The sequence below is a fragment of the Anser cygnoides genome, chromosome Z, assembly GCF_040182565.1.
Source record: "Anser cygnoides isolate HZ-2024a breed goose chromosome Z, Taihu_goose_T2T_genome, whole genome shotgun sequence".
In the NCBI taxonomy this organism is placed as follows: domain Eukaryota; kingdom Metazoa; phylum Chordata; class Aves; order Anseriformes; family Anatidae; genus Anser; species Anser cygnoides.
In genome coordinates, this window is record NC_089912.1 from 38,451,086 (window position 1) to 38,470,653 (window position 19,568).

At 36.9% G+C, this 19,568-nt stretch overlaps 1 protein-coding gene across 6 annotated transcripts in view; it reads left to right on the forward strand.

Annotated features, from left to right (window-relative positions):
• Positions 1-19,568, forward strand: part of SHC3 (SHC adaptor protein 3) — a 69,465-nt gene that overhangs the window by 19,926 nt on the left and 29,971 nt on the right. For all 6 annotated transcript variants that reach the window (XM_048046102.2, XM_048046106.2, XM_048046104.2 and 3 more), the window contains 2 exons: positions 6,417-6,487; positions 17,798-17,861. In XM_048046102.2, coding sequence (XP_047902059.1) covers positions 6,417-6,487; positions 17,798-17,861 — 135 coding nt within the window. The remainder of the gene's footprint in view (positions 1-6,416; positions 6,488-17,797; positions 17,862-19,568) is intronic.

The window sequence follows — 19,568 nt, forward strand, 5'->3', positions numbered from 1 at the left end:
TATTTTACCCAAACATACATAAGAACTGCAAATACCTGTCAGCATTAGCTGTGGTTACAGACTAATCATATAGCAAATGACTGCAGTTAAAAGTAACTGTTCTTATGAGGAAACTCCTGAAGAGCTTTACTGGTTTTGTGGACTTGCAGTGCGTCCTCACTGCTACATAGCACACTCTCCGTCATTCCTTCTTTTAATTTTGTGTTCCCAATAAGAGACCAGGTGGTTTGGAGTTCACAGATATCGTAAGTAAAGAAGGGAGGGAGACCACTTTTTTATGCATGAGCCATTTTTTATGATCGGGATGAAGAACCAGTATTTCATATTAAAAAGAGGACAACCACAGCTATTTGGATGCAGAGCAGTGCCTCCAGACCTTTGTGTGTCCCACAGAAATCCAATGCACTAGCCTCATGCAGGGGAGTGAACACCACATCACATGCACAAAATGTGCCCAACTATTGGCATTGAATGCTTTATGTCCTCCTTATACAGACTGCCTGAGTAAGGATAGATTTGTCTGCAAGAATGTTGAGCAGTTAACTTTCCTCATGTAGATGTGGAAGGAAATGTCCTCCTGCTGTGTGCCATTTTGCTATGTGTAACTGAACGGCTAATTACGTATTTCAAATTCCAGGTAGAACTCTGTATCCGATTTGCATTAAAAAATAGCAAGGACTCTATTGCTACAATATTAGTAGACCCAGGTGACTTCAATGACTTCTCACTGCCTTTGTTAGTGGATGGGTAATATGTGGTACCCAAAAGACAGGACAATCAGGGGGCTATTTTATAGATTTTACCAAGGATTTTATTATTGCCAGATGTCCCTGAAGTATTTCAGAAAACTATTGTTTTCTCACTTTTTTTTATTATTATTAAAATTTCAACATTTTAATGAAGTTACAATGCTTCCGTGTTTCTAAGATTCCACTGTCTTCACAAAATTAACAGATTTACTGCTATTATGTAGCTGTATTATGTATATATGTATTATGTAGCTTCTCAATGTACATACAACTAAGGTACAATCTCATTATGAAATGGAGGAGCAAATACATTTATGATAAGCTATCTTTTCTTTTTGTGTTGATTAACTGAGTAAGTAATTTGTGGTGGATGTCTCACTCAAACCATTAAGATATTCAAGATAATCAATGTTAAGTTAAAGCAAACTTTTAAAAGATTATGAAGTATTTTTGGCACTTTTTATTAGTTTTCTTTTACTTAGCTAATTTTATTAATGGGAACACCTGATTGCAGTTCCTTTTTCTTTTCTTTTCTTTTTCTTTTTTTTTTCTTTTTTCTTCACTTAAGTGGTTTAGTAAGTGGGCACTGCAAATTCAGTTAAGCTTAGAAAGTGGTATAATGTGATATTACAAGGGTTCTGGTTAATTCTTCCTCATTCATTTGCCAGAGAGAAAAACTCATTTTGTAAGATACTCATAGTTAAACCTGCACTCTCTGGCTTGGATTTGGGTTGCTTTTGTTTTGGTTTGGTTTTCTCTTTTTCATTCATCGATATTGATATCAACAGTATGGATATCTGATTGGGTTCTAAGTTACATGTAGACAAGTTTATTATATTGAAAACAAGTTACAATTTGTTACAATTTTTGTATGATACCCTTCTTGTTAGGGTGTATCTAGACATGAAGAATTTGGTGTTTAGGGTAGACAGCAAGCTCACAAAGAAGTTGTAAGTATTACGGAACATTATGGAACTCTTAGTGCTCTTTACCCAACCCCTTGGGCTGTTAATGACAATGCCTGAAATTAGGATGAACTGCCATTTCAATGCAGAAATAAATGCTTGTTGTGTTAGAAAAAAAATAATTTGAACTTGAAATAAAAGCTCTTGTTTTGAAATACGGGAGTCCTTGAGTGGACTTAACTAACAATAGTCAATTCATATTAACTGGCAATTTATATTTTGGCATCTCATAATTCTAGACTAGCTCCTTGCCTAACAAGAATAAAAAGAAGGAAGGAAGGAAGGAAGGAAGGAAGGAAGGAAGGAAGGAAGGAAGGAAGGAAGGAAGGAAGGAAGGAAGGAAGGAAGGAAGGAAGGAAGGAAGGAAGGAAGGAAGGAAGGAAGGAAGGAAGGAAGGAAGGAAGGAAGGAAGGAAGGAGAGACAGAGAGAAAGAAGGAAGGAAAGGAAGAAAGAAATAATGAACAATGAAAGTGTAGGGATATGACTCTAAATACACATGAGGAACAGATGTGGCAAGTAAAAAGATGTTCACTTTTGCATACTTCCTAAATAAAAACACAGGCTAAGCCTGAGGGTGAAAAACTTGAACTGAATTGTCTGACTTATTACAGTGTACCTTACAATATGGTTCAGGGCTTTCTGTTTTCAAAAATTAGATCCATATACACCACTCAGAATCACAGGATGCTACTTCCATTTTTCTTTGAGCACCCAGGCTATTATCAACACTTATGCAATGCTAGAGCTGATTTTGGATACATCAGTATTTGAAGGCACCGGATAATTTATGGCAAACTACACCAAGTGCATGTCTGTTTGCTGATGTAACCATGTTATCTCTTATATAACTTGCACGATGCTCTGTATATTGCAGGTGCAATCTGCAGTGCTGTGAGCCACTCAGATTTATGACAGGCAGCTGGTTGCACAGATTAAAACCTGTCTGTCTTAATTTATTGTGAATAACCATGCTGTTTTGGTGAGCTAATGATACTCCATTAGTTTAGACTCAGGGATTACATGTCCTTCTTTTGTCTGAGAGTGGGTGATGGGTGTATCTTCCTGCTACCCATGTTTTGGGCAGAAATTTCTTTGCTAGTAGGTACTGCCTGTGCACCTGACATTCGAGCATTCATTCCTCCCAGGCTGGACTACTGCAGTGCCGTAGGTGGCTACATCTTGTCACATTTTTATAAAAATGTTTGCTGCTGTTGCTGCTACTAGCTTCTGACTCAGAGAGGAAGATTTCTTCCAGTAACTTGGTGTTTTGAATGGTGTTACAGAACACTGAGCAAGGTTTTTGTGTTTGAGGGGAAAAAGGCAACTGTGATGGTGACTACCCACACTTACCTTTCCTCTTTGCTTCACACACATGAATGCATTCAACCCTAATTTGTTGAACGGTCTGTTTCTGACACATGGTGAGAGAACTTGATATCCTTTCTGACACTGGATACCGTAAAAATTTTCAGTAGTTAAACAAGAATTTTCTGACTGAGTCATAGAGAAGACAGACATACTTTAGGGAATATGGAAGAAATCTTCATCTATGTGATGAACTAGAAATCTGGAAAGTATGATATTTACCTGGAAAAAAAAAAAAAAAAAAAAAAAAGACTACTCAAGATTTCAAGATTTTGGAACCTCACACAGTAAGAGACATGATCCCAGGAGTACATGACACTGTTCTTTCAGATTCATATCAGTCTCCTGCAAGATGCCAATTAGAACACAAGGTGTTGGCTATGAGTCTAAAACCTCTGAGTGGGAAGGCATTCATTCATCTGAAAGATGTATCCGCAGGGCACAGTACCATCCAGTGAAGGTAGGCAACCTTGAACCTCATTCAGATATGAAAAAGAAGACAGAAGGTAGAACATTATTTGAGAGAGCTTGGAACTGGTAGTCCCAAATTTTCCTACTTCAAGGTGGGCTGCATCTTGGTGTGCTTATTTCCTGAGCAATGAGAGGGAGGATGATAATGGGAGTTCATAAATATCATAGTGCACAGTAGCTGACTGATTAGAATATATATTAATTGTTGGGTGAAGAAGAGCTTTTTTAGAAGTAGACTGTTTTATAATGATATTTTAAATGTTTCATGGAATGCCTAAAGCAAAAGATAGCATTTCTTTTTAATCAGGATATATATTTGTTGAAATAAATGAATAATTTATTTACTTGCTATCTTGGTTGTATGTCTCCTTTCTGTGGATCCTTGTCAGGATGTACTTCAAATGGATATTTTTAGAGAGCAGTGTTGGTCTTGGGGAATAATTGAAGCATAGCAGTAGGTGAGTTATATGTCCCTGTAGTTGGCCTTTGGACCTTTTGAATGTCAGTTTTTATAGTAATTTCATTACTTGAAAACATGCCGTGGTGATTAAGTGTTCACATCTTTTATCCCAGAAAATCAATTGCCATCTTTGCCTTATCAGTCAGGAATACTGCAAGCCTTACTATGTTGTGTTCAGCTGTCTTCATGCTATACATAAAACAAGTACAGGATAATTTTTCCATTTGACTTTCCTTCAGTCTGGTTTTGTCTCTACTTTTGTTAATGCAGATCAGGTAGTATGACTCAAAGGAGTCTAAATGCACGCCTTCTAAGTATGTTTATGGGTATTTGTCTAATTACTTGTGTGTTTACTTCGATATGTGTATGCACACGTGTTTGTGTATTTATTTGCACGCCTGCATGTACTTGTCAAACTACCTTTCAGAGTTTGCTTTTAAAATGTTAGCCCAGTTCTCAAAATTGCACTATTATCTAGCTTTAAGAAACCTGTGGCAAATATAGACCAGTGAAGGAACAAGTGCAATCCAAAAGTCTTTTAGTATCGAGCAGTCTAAATGAATGTGTTGAAGAGATAATGGAAACCAAGTATTTCAGTAACAAACAATCATTGGCATGCCTTTGAATAGTTATACCACTTTACTGCATATTTCATAGTAAAAATATCTCATATGACATAAATATTTGGAAAAATTATCTATAAAAGCATCATAGCACTAAAATAAAATGATGCAAAGAGTAGAGGAAAACATCTTCCATTGCTATATATTGGCATAACTTAACTGAGTTCATCTGAGAATCTCAATTGATGCTTAATTAACTTCATCTCCAAGAAAATTTAATCACCCTCTGAGATACTTAAAAAATGAGTTAATGCCTTAACTTCTTGCATCAGAGAATGAAAATGTTGTTCTGGATGCTTTTAGTACTCAGGCAGAAGTGTATTTAAAAAGGAATCTACTTGTAATAAGATACATGGGGTTACCTAATCTTGTACTGATAGAAGAGTAGAAGAGTGCTGATAATCTAAAAATCTTGAAAGTACGACCTTTATTTTGAAAGCTCCGTGTGCCAGGATCTCTATAATAACATAATTTCTCTGATGATTTTACAAACTATTCAAAAATCTAAGATAAAATTGCAGGAGAATTCTAAAAAAAAAAAAAAAGTCCAGGAAATTGATCTTGAAAAACACCTTCCCAGAAACTATGGGCTACTATAATCCAAATTTGAGCATTTTAATGAATAAGAGTAACTTTATATTTTAGTTTATATTATTCACTGTTATAATGACAATAACATTCGATAGAAATTAGTGAAATAATAATGTACTTCTGAAACCAAGAAATTTCCTTCGTTTGTAAACACTTTGAGATATACATTTTTCTATAGAAAAAACACTGGTAAAGATCCTGATAATCAACAGATCGTTTTTTTCAGTGAAAAAACAGACACAGAATGCTGGTCTTCTTGATTTTTGCACCAGTTTTAGATTTCATTACACTGCAAATAAATATTTTGCTGATAAAAACACAGTGCTAAAATAACATTACCAGGTTCATTATCTAAAGAATCATCCCAGTTTCCCCTAATTTTCAAAAGTCAGGTGAGTGGCTGAGTGCTTAACATTCATACTAAGATACTGCTGTCAGATATGCCCTTCATGAGCTGGTTTGTACAAAGCCACAATACAAATACCTGGCGAGAGCTGCAGCTGCAAGTAAGTTTTAGCAGATGCAAATAATGCCTGCTTTTGGAAGCAAGTCCAGAAGATTCACATTACATTTTAACATAGTTTCTAACCCTACTTCCTCTTTTTCACAGAGATACAGGGCAGATATCTGGGACAATCTGTCTGGCCTTTTTCTGACCATTAGCCAACACTCATGTCCACCCTCTCTTGAAGAGAGGCCTCTGTTGAAGACATTTTCCGGCATTTGGTATTAACGTATTTTCTTAGGATTTTCCTATCAGTGTCATTAATGAAAATGTTAAATTCCATCTGTCCCTGGATTTTTCCACTAATCAATGCTAGATGGATTTGCTTCAACACACTTCCTTTTTCATTAATATTATTTTTAGTTTGACTAACTTTACATATAATATTGAACAGTTAAGACAGGGGAAAATTAAAAATCCCATCAACAAATCATGAACAAGGTATTACACAGATTAGATTAAACATAAAAAATAAGTTGAACCAAACTTGAGATTTAAATGAAATAAAATGTTTATGGGAGAAATCTGTGATGTACAAGTACATAATGATAAAAACCTACCTGACAGTTAGGATAAAACAAACGTAAAAATAAAAATTGTACAATGTCTTTCAATGAGCATTTTCTCCTAAAACTCAAGAATTATTATAATATTTTTTTAAACTGTTTTTTTTTTTTTCCTTACAGTACTTGGGGTGTATAGAAGTCTTACGCTCAATGAGATCTCTTGACTTCAATACGAGAACACAGATTACAAGGTAAGACTTTGTACAAGAATTTTTTTAAAGTCAATTCTGAATTGCGTCCCCAAAGAGGAAAGGTCAGAAAAATAGCAAAAACACATACTAAATATATTTGGATACCTTAAGTCTGCGTTTTATTTTGCTTTTACAGGGAAATATCTCACCTAATACCAATACAGTTCCCGTGAAGTTTAAGGATCCTCTCTCCCCATCAAATCCTCCTGTCCCCATCCCCCCCATCAACACCACATGGTGTTGGTGTCTCCTAGTGAGTGGAGAACACAGTTTCAAATGGCCATAGACACATTCTGGCAGCAATCCCTTTCAAAGAAACGCACATAAAATGATATGAATTGAAACAACTGTTGAATTTCAGCTCTTTAAGATGTCTTACTGTCACTAATAGTCTATCATAAAACATTTTTGTACTATAGACAGATAAATATTTCCTTTATTAAATGTGAACAAAAAAATACTTATTTTTAGGCTTGGATGCAATTCTCATGAACTACATGCATTGACTTTGAGTTACACTTGCATATATCAGCTTTGAAGGGGGCCCTGTGGGTCCTCCAAAAATGTTAATCATTTATTTGTCAGGATGTTGTGTTGATGAGGGGCATAGAAGTACATGGACAGGTAAATGATAGAATTCTGTATTTCAGACAACGTAGTCTGTGGAGGCATCTGAGTATTTTCCTATTTTGTTGTTTTAAACTCCTAGCATACATTTCTACAGTATTCACAGCAGTAACTTTTAAAAATGCTTTCATGTCCAGGCAGACTTGTAGTTCCAATGCAGATGGCACATCTGTTATTACCAACTGGAAGCTGAATGATACTGGCTTATGAAACAGTTGTGATACCTTTTGGTTTTGTATTATTTATCTGAAGGTAGACTGAATTGAGTTTTCTTTCTTTCTTCCTTTTTTTTTTTTTTTTATCTACACAATCTCTTGCACTTTATGTTTTCATTGGAATAGCAATGCACCTTTCTTATTATCTAACTTAGAGGCACAACTCTACCTTTAATATGCGAACATATTTGGTGATCTAAAGCAGTAGGATCTGCACAAACAAAGTATCTGTCTTACAGTTCTTTCAATACAAAATGTTTTTTGGCTTTTACTGTGAAACAGACTTGGAATCACATTTTTTCTGTTATGTTACAGCATATTTGTCTACATGCTGGACATTTTCTTGGCTCATCTTCCCTAATGACATCTAGAACACAGGATATTTTTTTCAAGCAGGAAGACATATTTTCCTGTTTCGCTTGTTATTTTGCATTTTCAGTTTTCCATTTATCATAAAATAATGAGGACTTACTAACTCATTATTCTGATCATGTAGTTCCTGATCTAAAACTTATTTTAAAGTAGGAGTTGGAATTGGAATCCGGATCTAGCAACTTAATCTGCATTTCATTAATTCATCCAAAAATCCTCATTCCATGTCTTAAGTTTTAAGTACACACAGGAAGCAGTCTGTGCTATACTTCATCAATTAACATTTCACATGCAAGCCTATTTTTTATTAAGGAATGATTTAAACTCACATTTGCTGATTAGCTTGCTCATGTGCATTAAGAAGCATAATATAGGCCTTAAGGTATCTACTGAATTAGTACTGATGATATTCTGATATTACAGGCACAAGTTCCCATGTGGATATAAGCCTATATCACAACTGTCTGTTATAATACTATCTTTTTCCAAGACTTTGTAAAACCAGTCATAGAAGAAACTGATCTGTGTTGGGCCACTATTACTTCTGTTATCATGCAGTATTCACTAAATAGCATAAAAGCCATTTAGAAAAGATGAACCAAGGTATCTGATCAGTGTGGAGGTCTGGATATATATTTTCCTAATAGACATGCGTTGCACTTGACACATACAAAACAGTCACTCCATTTCTAGCAGAGCATCACATCCCTACACCTACTTGCTTTCCTGCCTTTGCTTTTTTTCCATATTGCAAAGCTCCTACATTTTTTTTTCTTTTTTTTTCTCCTGTCTTCTGGTTATGGTCAGTTTATCCTTCTGCTGGACCTGAGCAGGAACAAATCCCCAAGGGAAGAGGAGCATCACCATTTCATAGAAGAAAAAATCTGTGGCTCAGTCATGGGGTGGATAAGTTTTGTAGTCTCTGACACTGCTGCAAACTTCGGATGTTATTTTGTAGATCCTCATCCCAGTCCCAAACAACTGTGCGATTAAGTGAATTAGTGCTTCGTAAAGGGTGCCTGTGTTATGTAGAAATTACTTAAAAATTTGGTTACTATTTCCAGTTATCTAGTGAATTAAATACCCATATTACATAGGAAGCTAATACGAAAAGGTTGTCCAGATAAATTGGATGGCTTTGACAATTCCAACCTTTACGGCTAACACATTAGGAAAGCATATATGTCAGTGTGCACGTATGGACCATTCTGACAAACGAAAAATTGTGATTTCAACTCCAGGAACTGGATCAAAGCTGATGTGTTGACAATCTGGCCAGAGGTCTTTTCTTTCTTGTCATAGTCATGAGGATAATGACAATAATTACCAACCTGTGCCATCTAATGCCGTTATACTTGACCTATGATTTGGCTTTGTTTCTCTTTTACATTTTTTTGTAAATTGAAATGTTAAACTTGTAGCAATACATTTATCTTTGTGTGAAAGCAGCAAACAAATACTTTCACTTGTGATACTTTTCATAAGATTTAACAACTTTGGTGGTGCCTGACAAAAGGTATTGTTATCCTAATTTTGGTTATGATGTGGGAAAAAATGAACAGCTATGTACAATTTATAAGAGAATTTTCCTTCTATTATTTCACATTTGAAGTTTCAAGATTATTTCACTACAGGACAACTAGAGTAGTATTAACCAGTTGTACTGCATTTTTTCTTTTGTATAAAGAATATAATGTCATGTGAATTTTTGAGCAAATAAATGGATGGGGTCCAAGCCGAGGGTCAGCAGCTATGCATAATGAAAAATAAAAGCCAGACGAATCCACATGGTGCATCATTAATTATATGGTCACAATTCTTGTAACACGTGAGGTCAAGATGACATTCTTGAACAGCAAGATGAACAGAAGCATTTAATTTTCAAAACAGAGGAGGAAAAGGAGGACTAGCAAGCAAGACTGCTCAGCTAACTGCAGGTGGCAAGTGGTCCTAAGTTCATCTGAAATCTACTCTCATCATCATGGAAAGGTGCTGTTTGGCCCTTGAGGTTTTGTGGCCAGGCTTTTAGTGCCCACAGTCTTTTTATATATTAAAGAGAAAAAGGTAAAATACTTTTGCAACATATGTAATATTTGCAATTCCTCTAATATGTTTTTATGCTTATTGTTTAATCTGTTATAGTGTAATGAGTCTTCACTACTCGAATGCATGTGTTTAGTTATGCACTGGATTGAATTAGAATAATGTTGCATGCACTGTTTGTCGTACAGCATTATCTGGACTACAGGGCTGCATGTTCACTCGCGTCTAATTAAAAGCAATCAGTTTACTGCATGCAGCTTCAGAAAATCGCACCTCCCTTTGCTTGAATAAAAAAGTAGTATTGCATGCTGTGATAATGACAAGTAAGTCAGGAGTGAAATACTTCATAAGAGCATTGAACTCAAATCCAAACTCTGGTCCCACTCCTCTCCTCATTCACTGCTGGGCTGAAAAATTTGAAAGAGATTTCTCTACAAATCTGGGACCTGGGCCCATGTTTTCTAAGAGCAGAAATCAAACCCACTGATGCCAATACCCCAACCTTCAGGGGGGGAGATAATGCAAATCCAGATTTTAGATCTGGGTTCAAGTCCAATACTAAATCTTGTGAATGACATTAAGATGATACAGTGCATGCCTCAAACATACCTGTATTCTTTGCAGAAATTCACTGTGAAAAGGACAGAAGAAGATACTGAAAAGGAAGAATGCTTCTGCTGTCATGTCTGAGGACAAATAGGTACCATGTTGAATTTTGTGCTCAGGCTTCTCTGTACCCTACGGTCTAGAAGGTGCATGTAGTCCATCCCCATTTTCTGCTGTGTGGGCTCTGTGCACGGGGCCGTGGTTAGGGGAAAGTGCAAGGGTGAAGGCAGGGCATGAGCACCCAGGCTGCCATGCAGATGAGTGTTTATGCCTGGGAAGGGGTGGGAACAACAGTCCTCTATCCTTTTGCACACCTACCCCAGGACTAAAGCTCTGCAAAGCAGGCATGCTGCCTACTTCTCACTTTACCAGGAGGCAGGGCTCCCAAAAGTGGATGGAAAAATCTTTATAATTCAAACACCAGACCACTTAGTGGGGCAATGATGGCTAGAGTGTCTGATACTGTCAGGGAATAATTTACATTGGCTTGTTTAGCTGTTATTAGTATAGAATGGCCTGGAATAAGCAGAGGTTTGTATGCTTAATATTGAGATCTTTCTTTTTCATATATTACTAGTGGGGAAAATGTTAACTGGTATTTGGATTAATTCAACTATTATATGGTAATACAAAGCCTGAGTGAGAGAAACTAACTGAAGTTTCCCATTCCACTTGCCTTTATGAGAAAGCAAAGAGTTTCAGAGGATGGGGAAGCTAGAGAGTTCAAAGCTGAAGATTCAGGAAAGCAGTTAGTGATATAGCTACATCCTGCCTTTTTAGAAAGCTGGTAAATCCATGCAGTTTTGCAGGAGCAGAAGTACTGAGGCAGAGTGGTATTAATATGTTTAAACAAAAATCACAACTCAAAATTAACAACTGCCCAACACCTAGGGCATAGAGACACTCAAGTTCTGTTAATAGAACCAAGTGGCCAGATTACGCAGAGAAATGAAGGCATAACAAATGTGTATACCTTTTGGGTGACATGTCCTGTCACACCAGACAGTTCATTGACATGGGGCAGTCCTTTATGGGAAATACAACTTGCATGTTTGTAAAATGTCATAAATCTTATGGGGTTATATGAAAGCACAATGTTAGAACATTTATAATAGATATCTTCCAAAACATTTTTTTAATCTCCAAAGTCCTGCTTTAGAGGTTAAGCTAATTAAGGCTAAGAGGAAAATGGTTTTTAGACTTTTTTTTTTTTTTTTTCATTTTACTTTTGTAAGGTTTCCTATGCCTTACTTTGAAATGCCTGCTATTGGCTACTTTTTGAGAGAGGATACTGTAGTAAATGATCTGAGGTTGGACACTGTTTGGAGGTTACTGTGTTCCTGGTTCAGATCCTGTCCATCTCCCTGACAACTACCAGAATAAACAGCCAGAGACCAGGATGAATGGAATAAAGCCTGAACATCACAAAAGAAGCTAAAGAATTAGAGCTACCTAACAATATAGAGCTCCAAGTACATTTTTCTTTATTATTGTTACTTTTTTTTTTTTTTTTGTCATCATTGACCTTACTCTTGACGGTAAGGTTGTGCAGAAGGAAGGTTTTTGTAGGCATGCATTCAAGGCTTTGTACATGTCTACATTATGTTCACAAAAGCTGTAAATTATTTAAAGATCTTTTCTTAAATTTTCCCCAAATGTTGATTGTTAGAAGATTATCAGAATCTACATAATGGTTAATTGCATATATATGACTGTGTTCCCAGCAGCCTCTTTGCTGTCACCTGTGTGTAACATACGTTTGGCATAAATATAAGGAAAAAAAATGCTATGTTTCCTCCAGTTTTACTAAGTGCCAAACTCACTGTGTGTGCATGCAGAGTGAAGAGATAATGTGTGCTATTGGATAAACAGTTTCACTGTAAATTCCTAAAACCAAACCACTGTTCAGAACTATTGTATTAGAAGAAGCCACCGAAACAGATGGACTTCTCTGTTAGTGCTAAACAAAACAGAGTGAGTTTCTGAAACTTGCACGTTACAAAAGAAGGTACAGATTGCATTGAAATTGCCTCAAATATCCCCTAAAGTTAGATTACCTATGTTGTCATAAAGCCTTACAAATGGATAAAAAAATATTTTGGCAGGGAAAAAAAAAAGCCACCTCTATTAGAAAATTAATGTTAGTCTCACACTGAAGATATAGGAGAATAAAAATAACAACCACTTTGCCTTGCCTGAATTATCAATGGACACATTGCATACTATGTACCTTGCGGTGTCCTTACTCCTTTGCCAAAACAGTTGCCAAAGACAGCCTTGCTACCTTGCAAAGTTTATTCCATACACCAAAACCGAATTTGGCCAGCTTCCTTTCATTTTCTGCTTGTAGATTTTCTACATGTCAGAAGACTCCATTTCAAGAAACAAACTGAGGATATGAGAGGAAGATAAAGAGGAACCTTAACCTTCTTGCTCCACCAGTTGACCACAACCTGCTTGCCAGCGTGGCCTTCCTCGTCAGCCAGGCTTCCTGGCACCGGCACCGGCACACTTGGGACAGGCGACATGTCAGGGCGGTGGCACCAGACCCGGCCCCACAATTTGGGGGGCTCCCTGCAGGGGAGGTGTATCTGTCCTTCGTTCTTACTCCGCCCTTCCTGCTGGCACTCTCTGCTCTGCCCTCCTTAGATGCTCTTTCAGCCTTACACTAGTTGTCTCTTTGCCTGTCAGCATTTGAGGTTCTGTAAGCAGCAACGTATTGGTCTAGTCTCCAGAGCCTGTGCGTGTCCCCTGTGCTACTTCAGGTAGCACTCGCTTGTTTTGCCTGTTTCACATACAAACAAGTAATATTTCAATCATTAAACAGATTTTAAAATATACATATATATATATTTTGTCTCTGCTTTTGTCCGGTGTTGGTTTTGTTTTTGTTTTCTTTTGTTTTCCAGCAGCAAGTTATTTTTATATTTAGCATGGACATTGTTTCTCCTCATCAGATTCTGGTACATCACTTGGTAATGATTTATAAACTATTAAAAAAAAAAAGAAATAAAATTGGCAGGAATATAAAACTGTTAAGAAATAACTAGGAGCCTTATTTATAGCTCTCCAAGATGTGTCATGTTTACATTAAAAAAGTCCATCTTTTGATGTCTATTTTTAAATTTCTGAAGTCCTAACCTTTGGAGGTGGCAAAGGAACTTGGGAACTATCAGATGCTGAAGGATATTAATGAGAGAATATTAGTAGTTTTTTAGTCTAGCCATACAAAATATTTCAGACTAAAAAGATTAGTCAGAGTACCTAGTCTAAATACTTGAGATTGCTATTCTTTTTCCAAATATGTCGAAAAAAATCTGTGCAATTTTCATGTGCTGTCATTTCCCTGAAATATGACTTTTAGAGTTCTGTTTTTTTAATCAATTAAATCATATTAATTAAAAACAGCAACAATAAAGCCCAACATCCCAGCCAAAAAGAAATCATTGAAACCACAGGAAGGGAGGGTATTTTCATGTGACGGTATTTCATAGAAGCACAGATTTGAGCTTCTTGAGTGGGCTACTTTATATAACTGCCAGAGTAAAACATGACTACAGCTATGAAAAATATCAGGGCATTAGCCTTTTTAATGGAAAAAAATATAAATGCAAAATGTCTTTTTTTCTTTCTCAGAGAGATGTCAAGTCAATTTAAGGTAGAATAGGTCAGGCTGAGAAAATGCATACTGGTAATTTTTCTCACAATATATTTGCATGTTGAATTTATATTCAAAATACACAACATGTTTTGTGCCAAGAAAATGACTCCACAGTATGACCATCTGCAAAGCAGAAAATACTCTCAGACAGATTTGGAACTCAGTACGTAGTCCCTCATGAAGACAGCACAGTAGCTAATTTTACGAGACCAGGATAACTTTACACTGGTATCAATCTCTGCCCAGCTAATGAAACAGAATATGGCATGGAAAGGTGTAATGTCTGCCTGGGTTAAATAATTCTCTTACCAGAAAGTTAGTCTAGTCATATCCTACTTTTCCAAAGTCCATGCAACTGATTAATTGTGCAAATATGTCCAGAACTTTTGTTTTTACATTCCTTAGGCAAACATTTGCATGCACAATTCAGATAATTGCACTCTCAACCTAGCAGCTGTTTCTATTTCTGGGTATGGTTTGTGGCTCAGGTACTTACGCTGCATAGGCATTTGCAAATCTCATCGGCTAAAAAAAGATAATGTCTCCTCTGTACTGCCTGGCAATGCAAGGTAGTGAAGCCCTTAGGATGTCTTCCACATCTTCATTCTGTCTGTGTTAAGATCCCCAAAAGATAATTGAGAATATTATAAACAGAAAGGTCCAGGAACCTTCCCCAGGAAGAGTGTATATCTGTGTAGTGGCAGATACTCAGCTGTCCTTTTTCTTCCCGTTTTCATCATATACTTTAAGACTCCTTAAATCCCAGGCAGAAAAGTACTGCAGCTTTTGTTGCAGGTCCATAAAGGATTCCTGTCAAACTGCTCTGATCTCGCTTAGGCAGAATTGCTTTAATATCTTTTTCTGAAGTTCCCAGAATTTTCATCAAAAACATTGTTAACACAAAACCTGCCGTTGTTTGAATGTATTTAATATTCACAGAGTTTTTAAAAAATGAATTTTAAAACAAATTGTCAAATTTAATTCAGATGACATGCCTTACCTGACGTCTATCCCAATGAGCTCTCACCTTTCCGAGGTCTTTCCTCCACTGCCAGTGTTCATACAGTCTTTGGGAACACTGAGTTCAGTAAAACTATGGTATTTTACTGAAAGGAAGGCCTGTAACTGGAAAACCTATAGTTGTTTGTTATTGAGTGGGAGGATGTGTACCCCATATTTTCAGCTGCTTCGTGCTTTCCTGCTTCTACCACAGAAATTGAGACTGCTTTGCCAGCCCCCAGCCTGGGGCTTCAGCCTCTTGAGCTCGTTCATTTACTGTCCCGTACTCAAGAGATGGTTTTGATTAACAGGGTTCTTGAGTCAGGTGCATCTATTGAGTTACATGTTTTTAAACCCCAGTCCTGCACCAGAAAAATAACATGCTTTTGAACAGTTGTTGTCAACTGTACCGACCAGAAAATTGCCTTTTTCTCCTGCACGCTCCATGTTGCTGCAAGAGATGGAATATGGTGGAGGCAAATAGGAAGAGAAAGGAAATTATGGGCAAATGTATTCATCAAGCACAGCTTTTGTCTCTGAAATGTAAATCCTTTTTGTGAGAGGCAAAACCTACGAGGGATCTTAATAAGCTAGTCAGACCACTGATGACAACAGAGCTCATGGGAGGGAGAGACAAAGAAGATGAAGTGCTGGTGGTGCCTCCATATCAGTGATTTTGAGTCAGGGAAGCTGAGACTCACCTGGGGAAGCATGAGGCATGGGTCCAAGGGACATCAGTGAGCTGAGAGGCATGGACTTCTCACCCCATTGCCTTCGAAGGATTCAGTTCGGTTGCAGGAGAGAGATAGGAAACCTCAAGTTTTAGTTTAGTAAGAAGGTTGACAGGATACTTCTGTAAAAATAATGGCTGCCGTTTCTGCCTAATTCTAAGAAAAGCTCTCCTGGTGGAGAAGAAGGATATTTATTTTTCATAATTAATGTTTTCACAAGTAACCTATGTCTGAGTATTGCTGTGCTGTATTTCTAAGATGTATGAGAACTGCTCTTGAAAGAAAATGATTTTTACCTGGTATGTAAGAAAAGTTAGTAGCTACTTTAACTAAAAGACTTGTTTGGATCAAAGAAACATAGTGGTGAATGTGGGAACTAAATAAAAGCACTGAACTGTGAAATGGATTGATGTTATAGCTATGATGGTCTGAGGATATATGCAAGGCAGGGTTTGTAGTGAGAGACAATTTTATTAGGTGAGCAGATGTAGCTAAGAGATAAAAAAGAAAAAGACAAGCTATGGATCAAACAAGCTCTCTTCTAGACCTGAAGAAAGGATTGTGTGCCTTAAAGGTTTTTGATTATCTGTTTCTATAAATCTTGCTCTTCTTGAGAATGACAGGATTTTAAACCTGCTGCAAAGCCTGTTCCTCCCCCTCTCTGCCCAAAAAAGCATGTGAACAGGTGATTTGAACTTTGTATCTGCCCTAGGTAACGGTACCCCAGGCATAAATATATAGTAATTACTGATTGTACCTGGATAAATCTGTGACATTTGCAGAGCCATTACATATTGAATGTTAAAACATATATGACATTTCTTTCCTGGCCCACTTGTTGATCCTGTGCATTGACATAATGAGTAGTTGAAATACCATCCTGCATATGATGCACAATTAAAATAATAGGTATTTTTATCAAGGTTGTATTGAGGTGTTGAGTATTTTGACTGTTCTTTAGCTCATAGTTTATTGTTTTCCATTCTATATTTATTCATGTGGTTCTAGGTCTAAGAATAGTGTGCTGTTACTCCTGATTCACATTTAAAACAAACGAGGTTTACAGCCACCTCTACAGGTCTCTGGGCAACTGTTTTGTGCGGTGTCAATTTGACAGGTCTATTACAGCATTGTAGCTAATTGCCATAGGAATATCTGGGTGTGCACAGTAGCACATTTTAAATACTGACCAGCTTGATTGTTCAGATAATTAGTTTTTCAATACTGAAAGAATCTAAAATATTTGTTGTAGCTGTATGATTTGAAAAAAAATAAAATCTAGCATATAATCACTGTCTTAATTCATATTCATTTCCAACATGCTTTTCTTTCGCTCATCATGGATACAGTGGGAAAAATGAAGCAATATTAGAAAACTGAAGAAAAATGCTCAAGGCATTCATTTTGTTTACAATGTAAAAATAGGGCCACAAGTAAATTATTCAGGTCACACTGAACAATTTATCAATTAAAATTTTGTATCAAAACATACTTGTCATGTCTTCTATACAACGTGTATATTACTGTGAATATTTTATACTTAGAATAAATTTTCTAAAGCCAAAAAGGTGGGACTGAAAAAGTGTATAATACATGAATGAGAAAAATGGCAATAACTAACCTTTACTTTATAGGAAAGGTTTAAAAAAAAGGTGTAAAGAAATCCTAGTTAAAGATATTTCTTATGATCAGATTCCGCATGGCTTAATAAGGTACAAAAAAGAGAACTGGAAGAAAGTGTCAAAGAAATTTTCTAATTTACAATGAGGAAAGGTCTTTTAAATAGCGTGAGAAAACATTTTTATCCTTTGTAGCTCTCAAGATACTCTTCCTTGCACTAATGTTGACTGTTTGCTGCCTTCTGCTTTATACTAAGGTAGCCTAAATCTGAATGGCACCTCTTTTAGTAGTGAGAAGAGAGCTAACTGACCCACTAACTATCTTCACCTGTGAGCAGAAATACCACCTGGAGCTCTTCTCTTCCAGTGCATCTCAGAAGTACGATGAAGAAACCCTCACTTTCACTTGCCATAAACCTTTTTTTCTGTCTCTTCAGGGAAGCAATCAGTCGTGTTTGTGAAGCTGTGCCTGGTGCCAAAGGAGCATTCAAGAAACGAAAGGTACTTTTTTTTTTTTTGTAGTGAAGTTGACTTTATTTTCTTAGTTCAACACCAAGGAGACCAAGCACAGCAGGCAGGTGGTTTAAAGCAGCTTTCAGAATTGCAGATCATTAATCATTTAAAGTATTGGCTGTTTTCACCCACTGTTATTTACCTCTCTCCCTTTTGGTTAGAATCGTCTTTTATAGACATCTTGAAGTATGAGGACATCTAGAAAATGCATTGTGGCTTGCCTTTATGTTCCTACTGTAGAAACTCTGTTTTTGCGTGTGTGTGTGGTTGTTTGTTTTTGGTAAATTTGCAGGTGAAAGGCTAAAAGCAAACAAAAGGGAATGCCTTTTCATAAAATGTATGAGTAAATTGTGAAAATCGTCTATTTCAGAGGCCAAAAATATACATTGTTCTGAAACTCATTAGATCTTTTGATGGAGCATAACTCTACTGGCGACAATTAAGAGTTTGGAAATTGCGGGTTTCTGGAAAAAGAGAGAATGTACTTGATGATTCCCTGTTTCACATACCCTTTCCATAAACACTTGTAGACAGATGCTCTGTGGCCTGAAGGCAGGTCCAAGTGTTATTGGCTTGAAACAATTCTTTTCAGGCATTTATTCTTATTTGTATAGTAGGAATTAGGGTCTGAAGGAGGAAACCTCAGCTCAGCCCCTATACCGCCTGCTCTTCCACATGCCCTTGAGCAAAGCTGGAATTTAATACAAAGGCTAAGGGAAAGAGCACAGAATGCAATTAATTGCAGCCCTTGTGCACGTTGTTGGGAGCAGAAGGAGAAGGTGAAGGACAAGGTCTGCCTGCTTATCCCCCGCCTGGCCATCTGGGCAGAGTCCATGATGAAAGGGGAGTCTGAAACACCACTTATGCAGTGGGAAATCTTCCCCTGGTAAAAGAAGGCAACCACATATATGACAGCCTAATTGGAAACTGTTTCAGAAATTAAGTTGTGGTTTTCTTCTCTTTCCCAACAAATTTATCTCACTGTCATTTTTGGATGTTCTGACTTTTGTTTTTAAACCTGAAAGAGGAAAATACCTGTATTGGAAATGCTCAGTGATGCAAAGAGAAGAGCCCCAAGTGCCTGGTGAAACACCTTGTTGTATTATTCTTTTAAGAAACAGTGGTGCTTAACAGTTACTGAAAAGATATACTATTTATAAAGTAAGCCTAGTGGCTGAGAAGAAAGTTTGCCCAGCAACAGAATTTCAGCTAAATGTTGAAGGCAATTTTTTTTTTTTTTTAAGTGTGTACTTTCATGGTTTTGCCACTACTGGTTTACAGGTTTGGTTCTTGAGGTCAATTTTTCACACTTACCCTCTTGGAGAGGGGATCCTCAGGTATCATCTGGGAAACATGAGGGTTTAAGGAAAGAAGAGAAACAAGAATACTCAATGAGCTTGTCGTAAAGAGGTGCTAGGGAAAATACTAGCTCTGTAGCATGGTGAAGTAAAAGCAGTGCAGCACAACTGTTGCGTACAGGTAATAAATAATCAATATGTTTTGAATCAATGAAAGAAAAAAAAAAAGAATTAAACTTTACAGAGGATCAGAAAAGTGGCCAGTCTGTTAGAAACTTACCAAGCTTGCAGGTACCATAACACAAATACTGTGGCAGAAGGATGCTGCCTCCAGTCACAACTCTACTTTTACACCCTAATTACCAATGTCAGTATTCACATGCACACCTACAGCAGG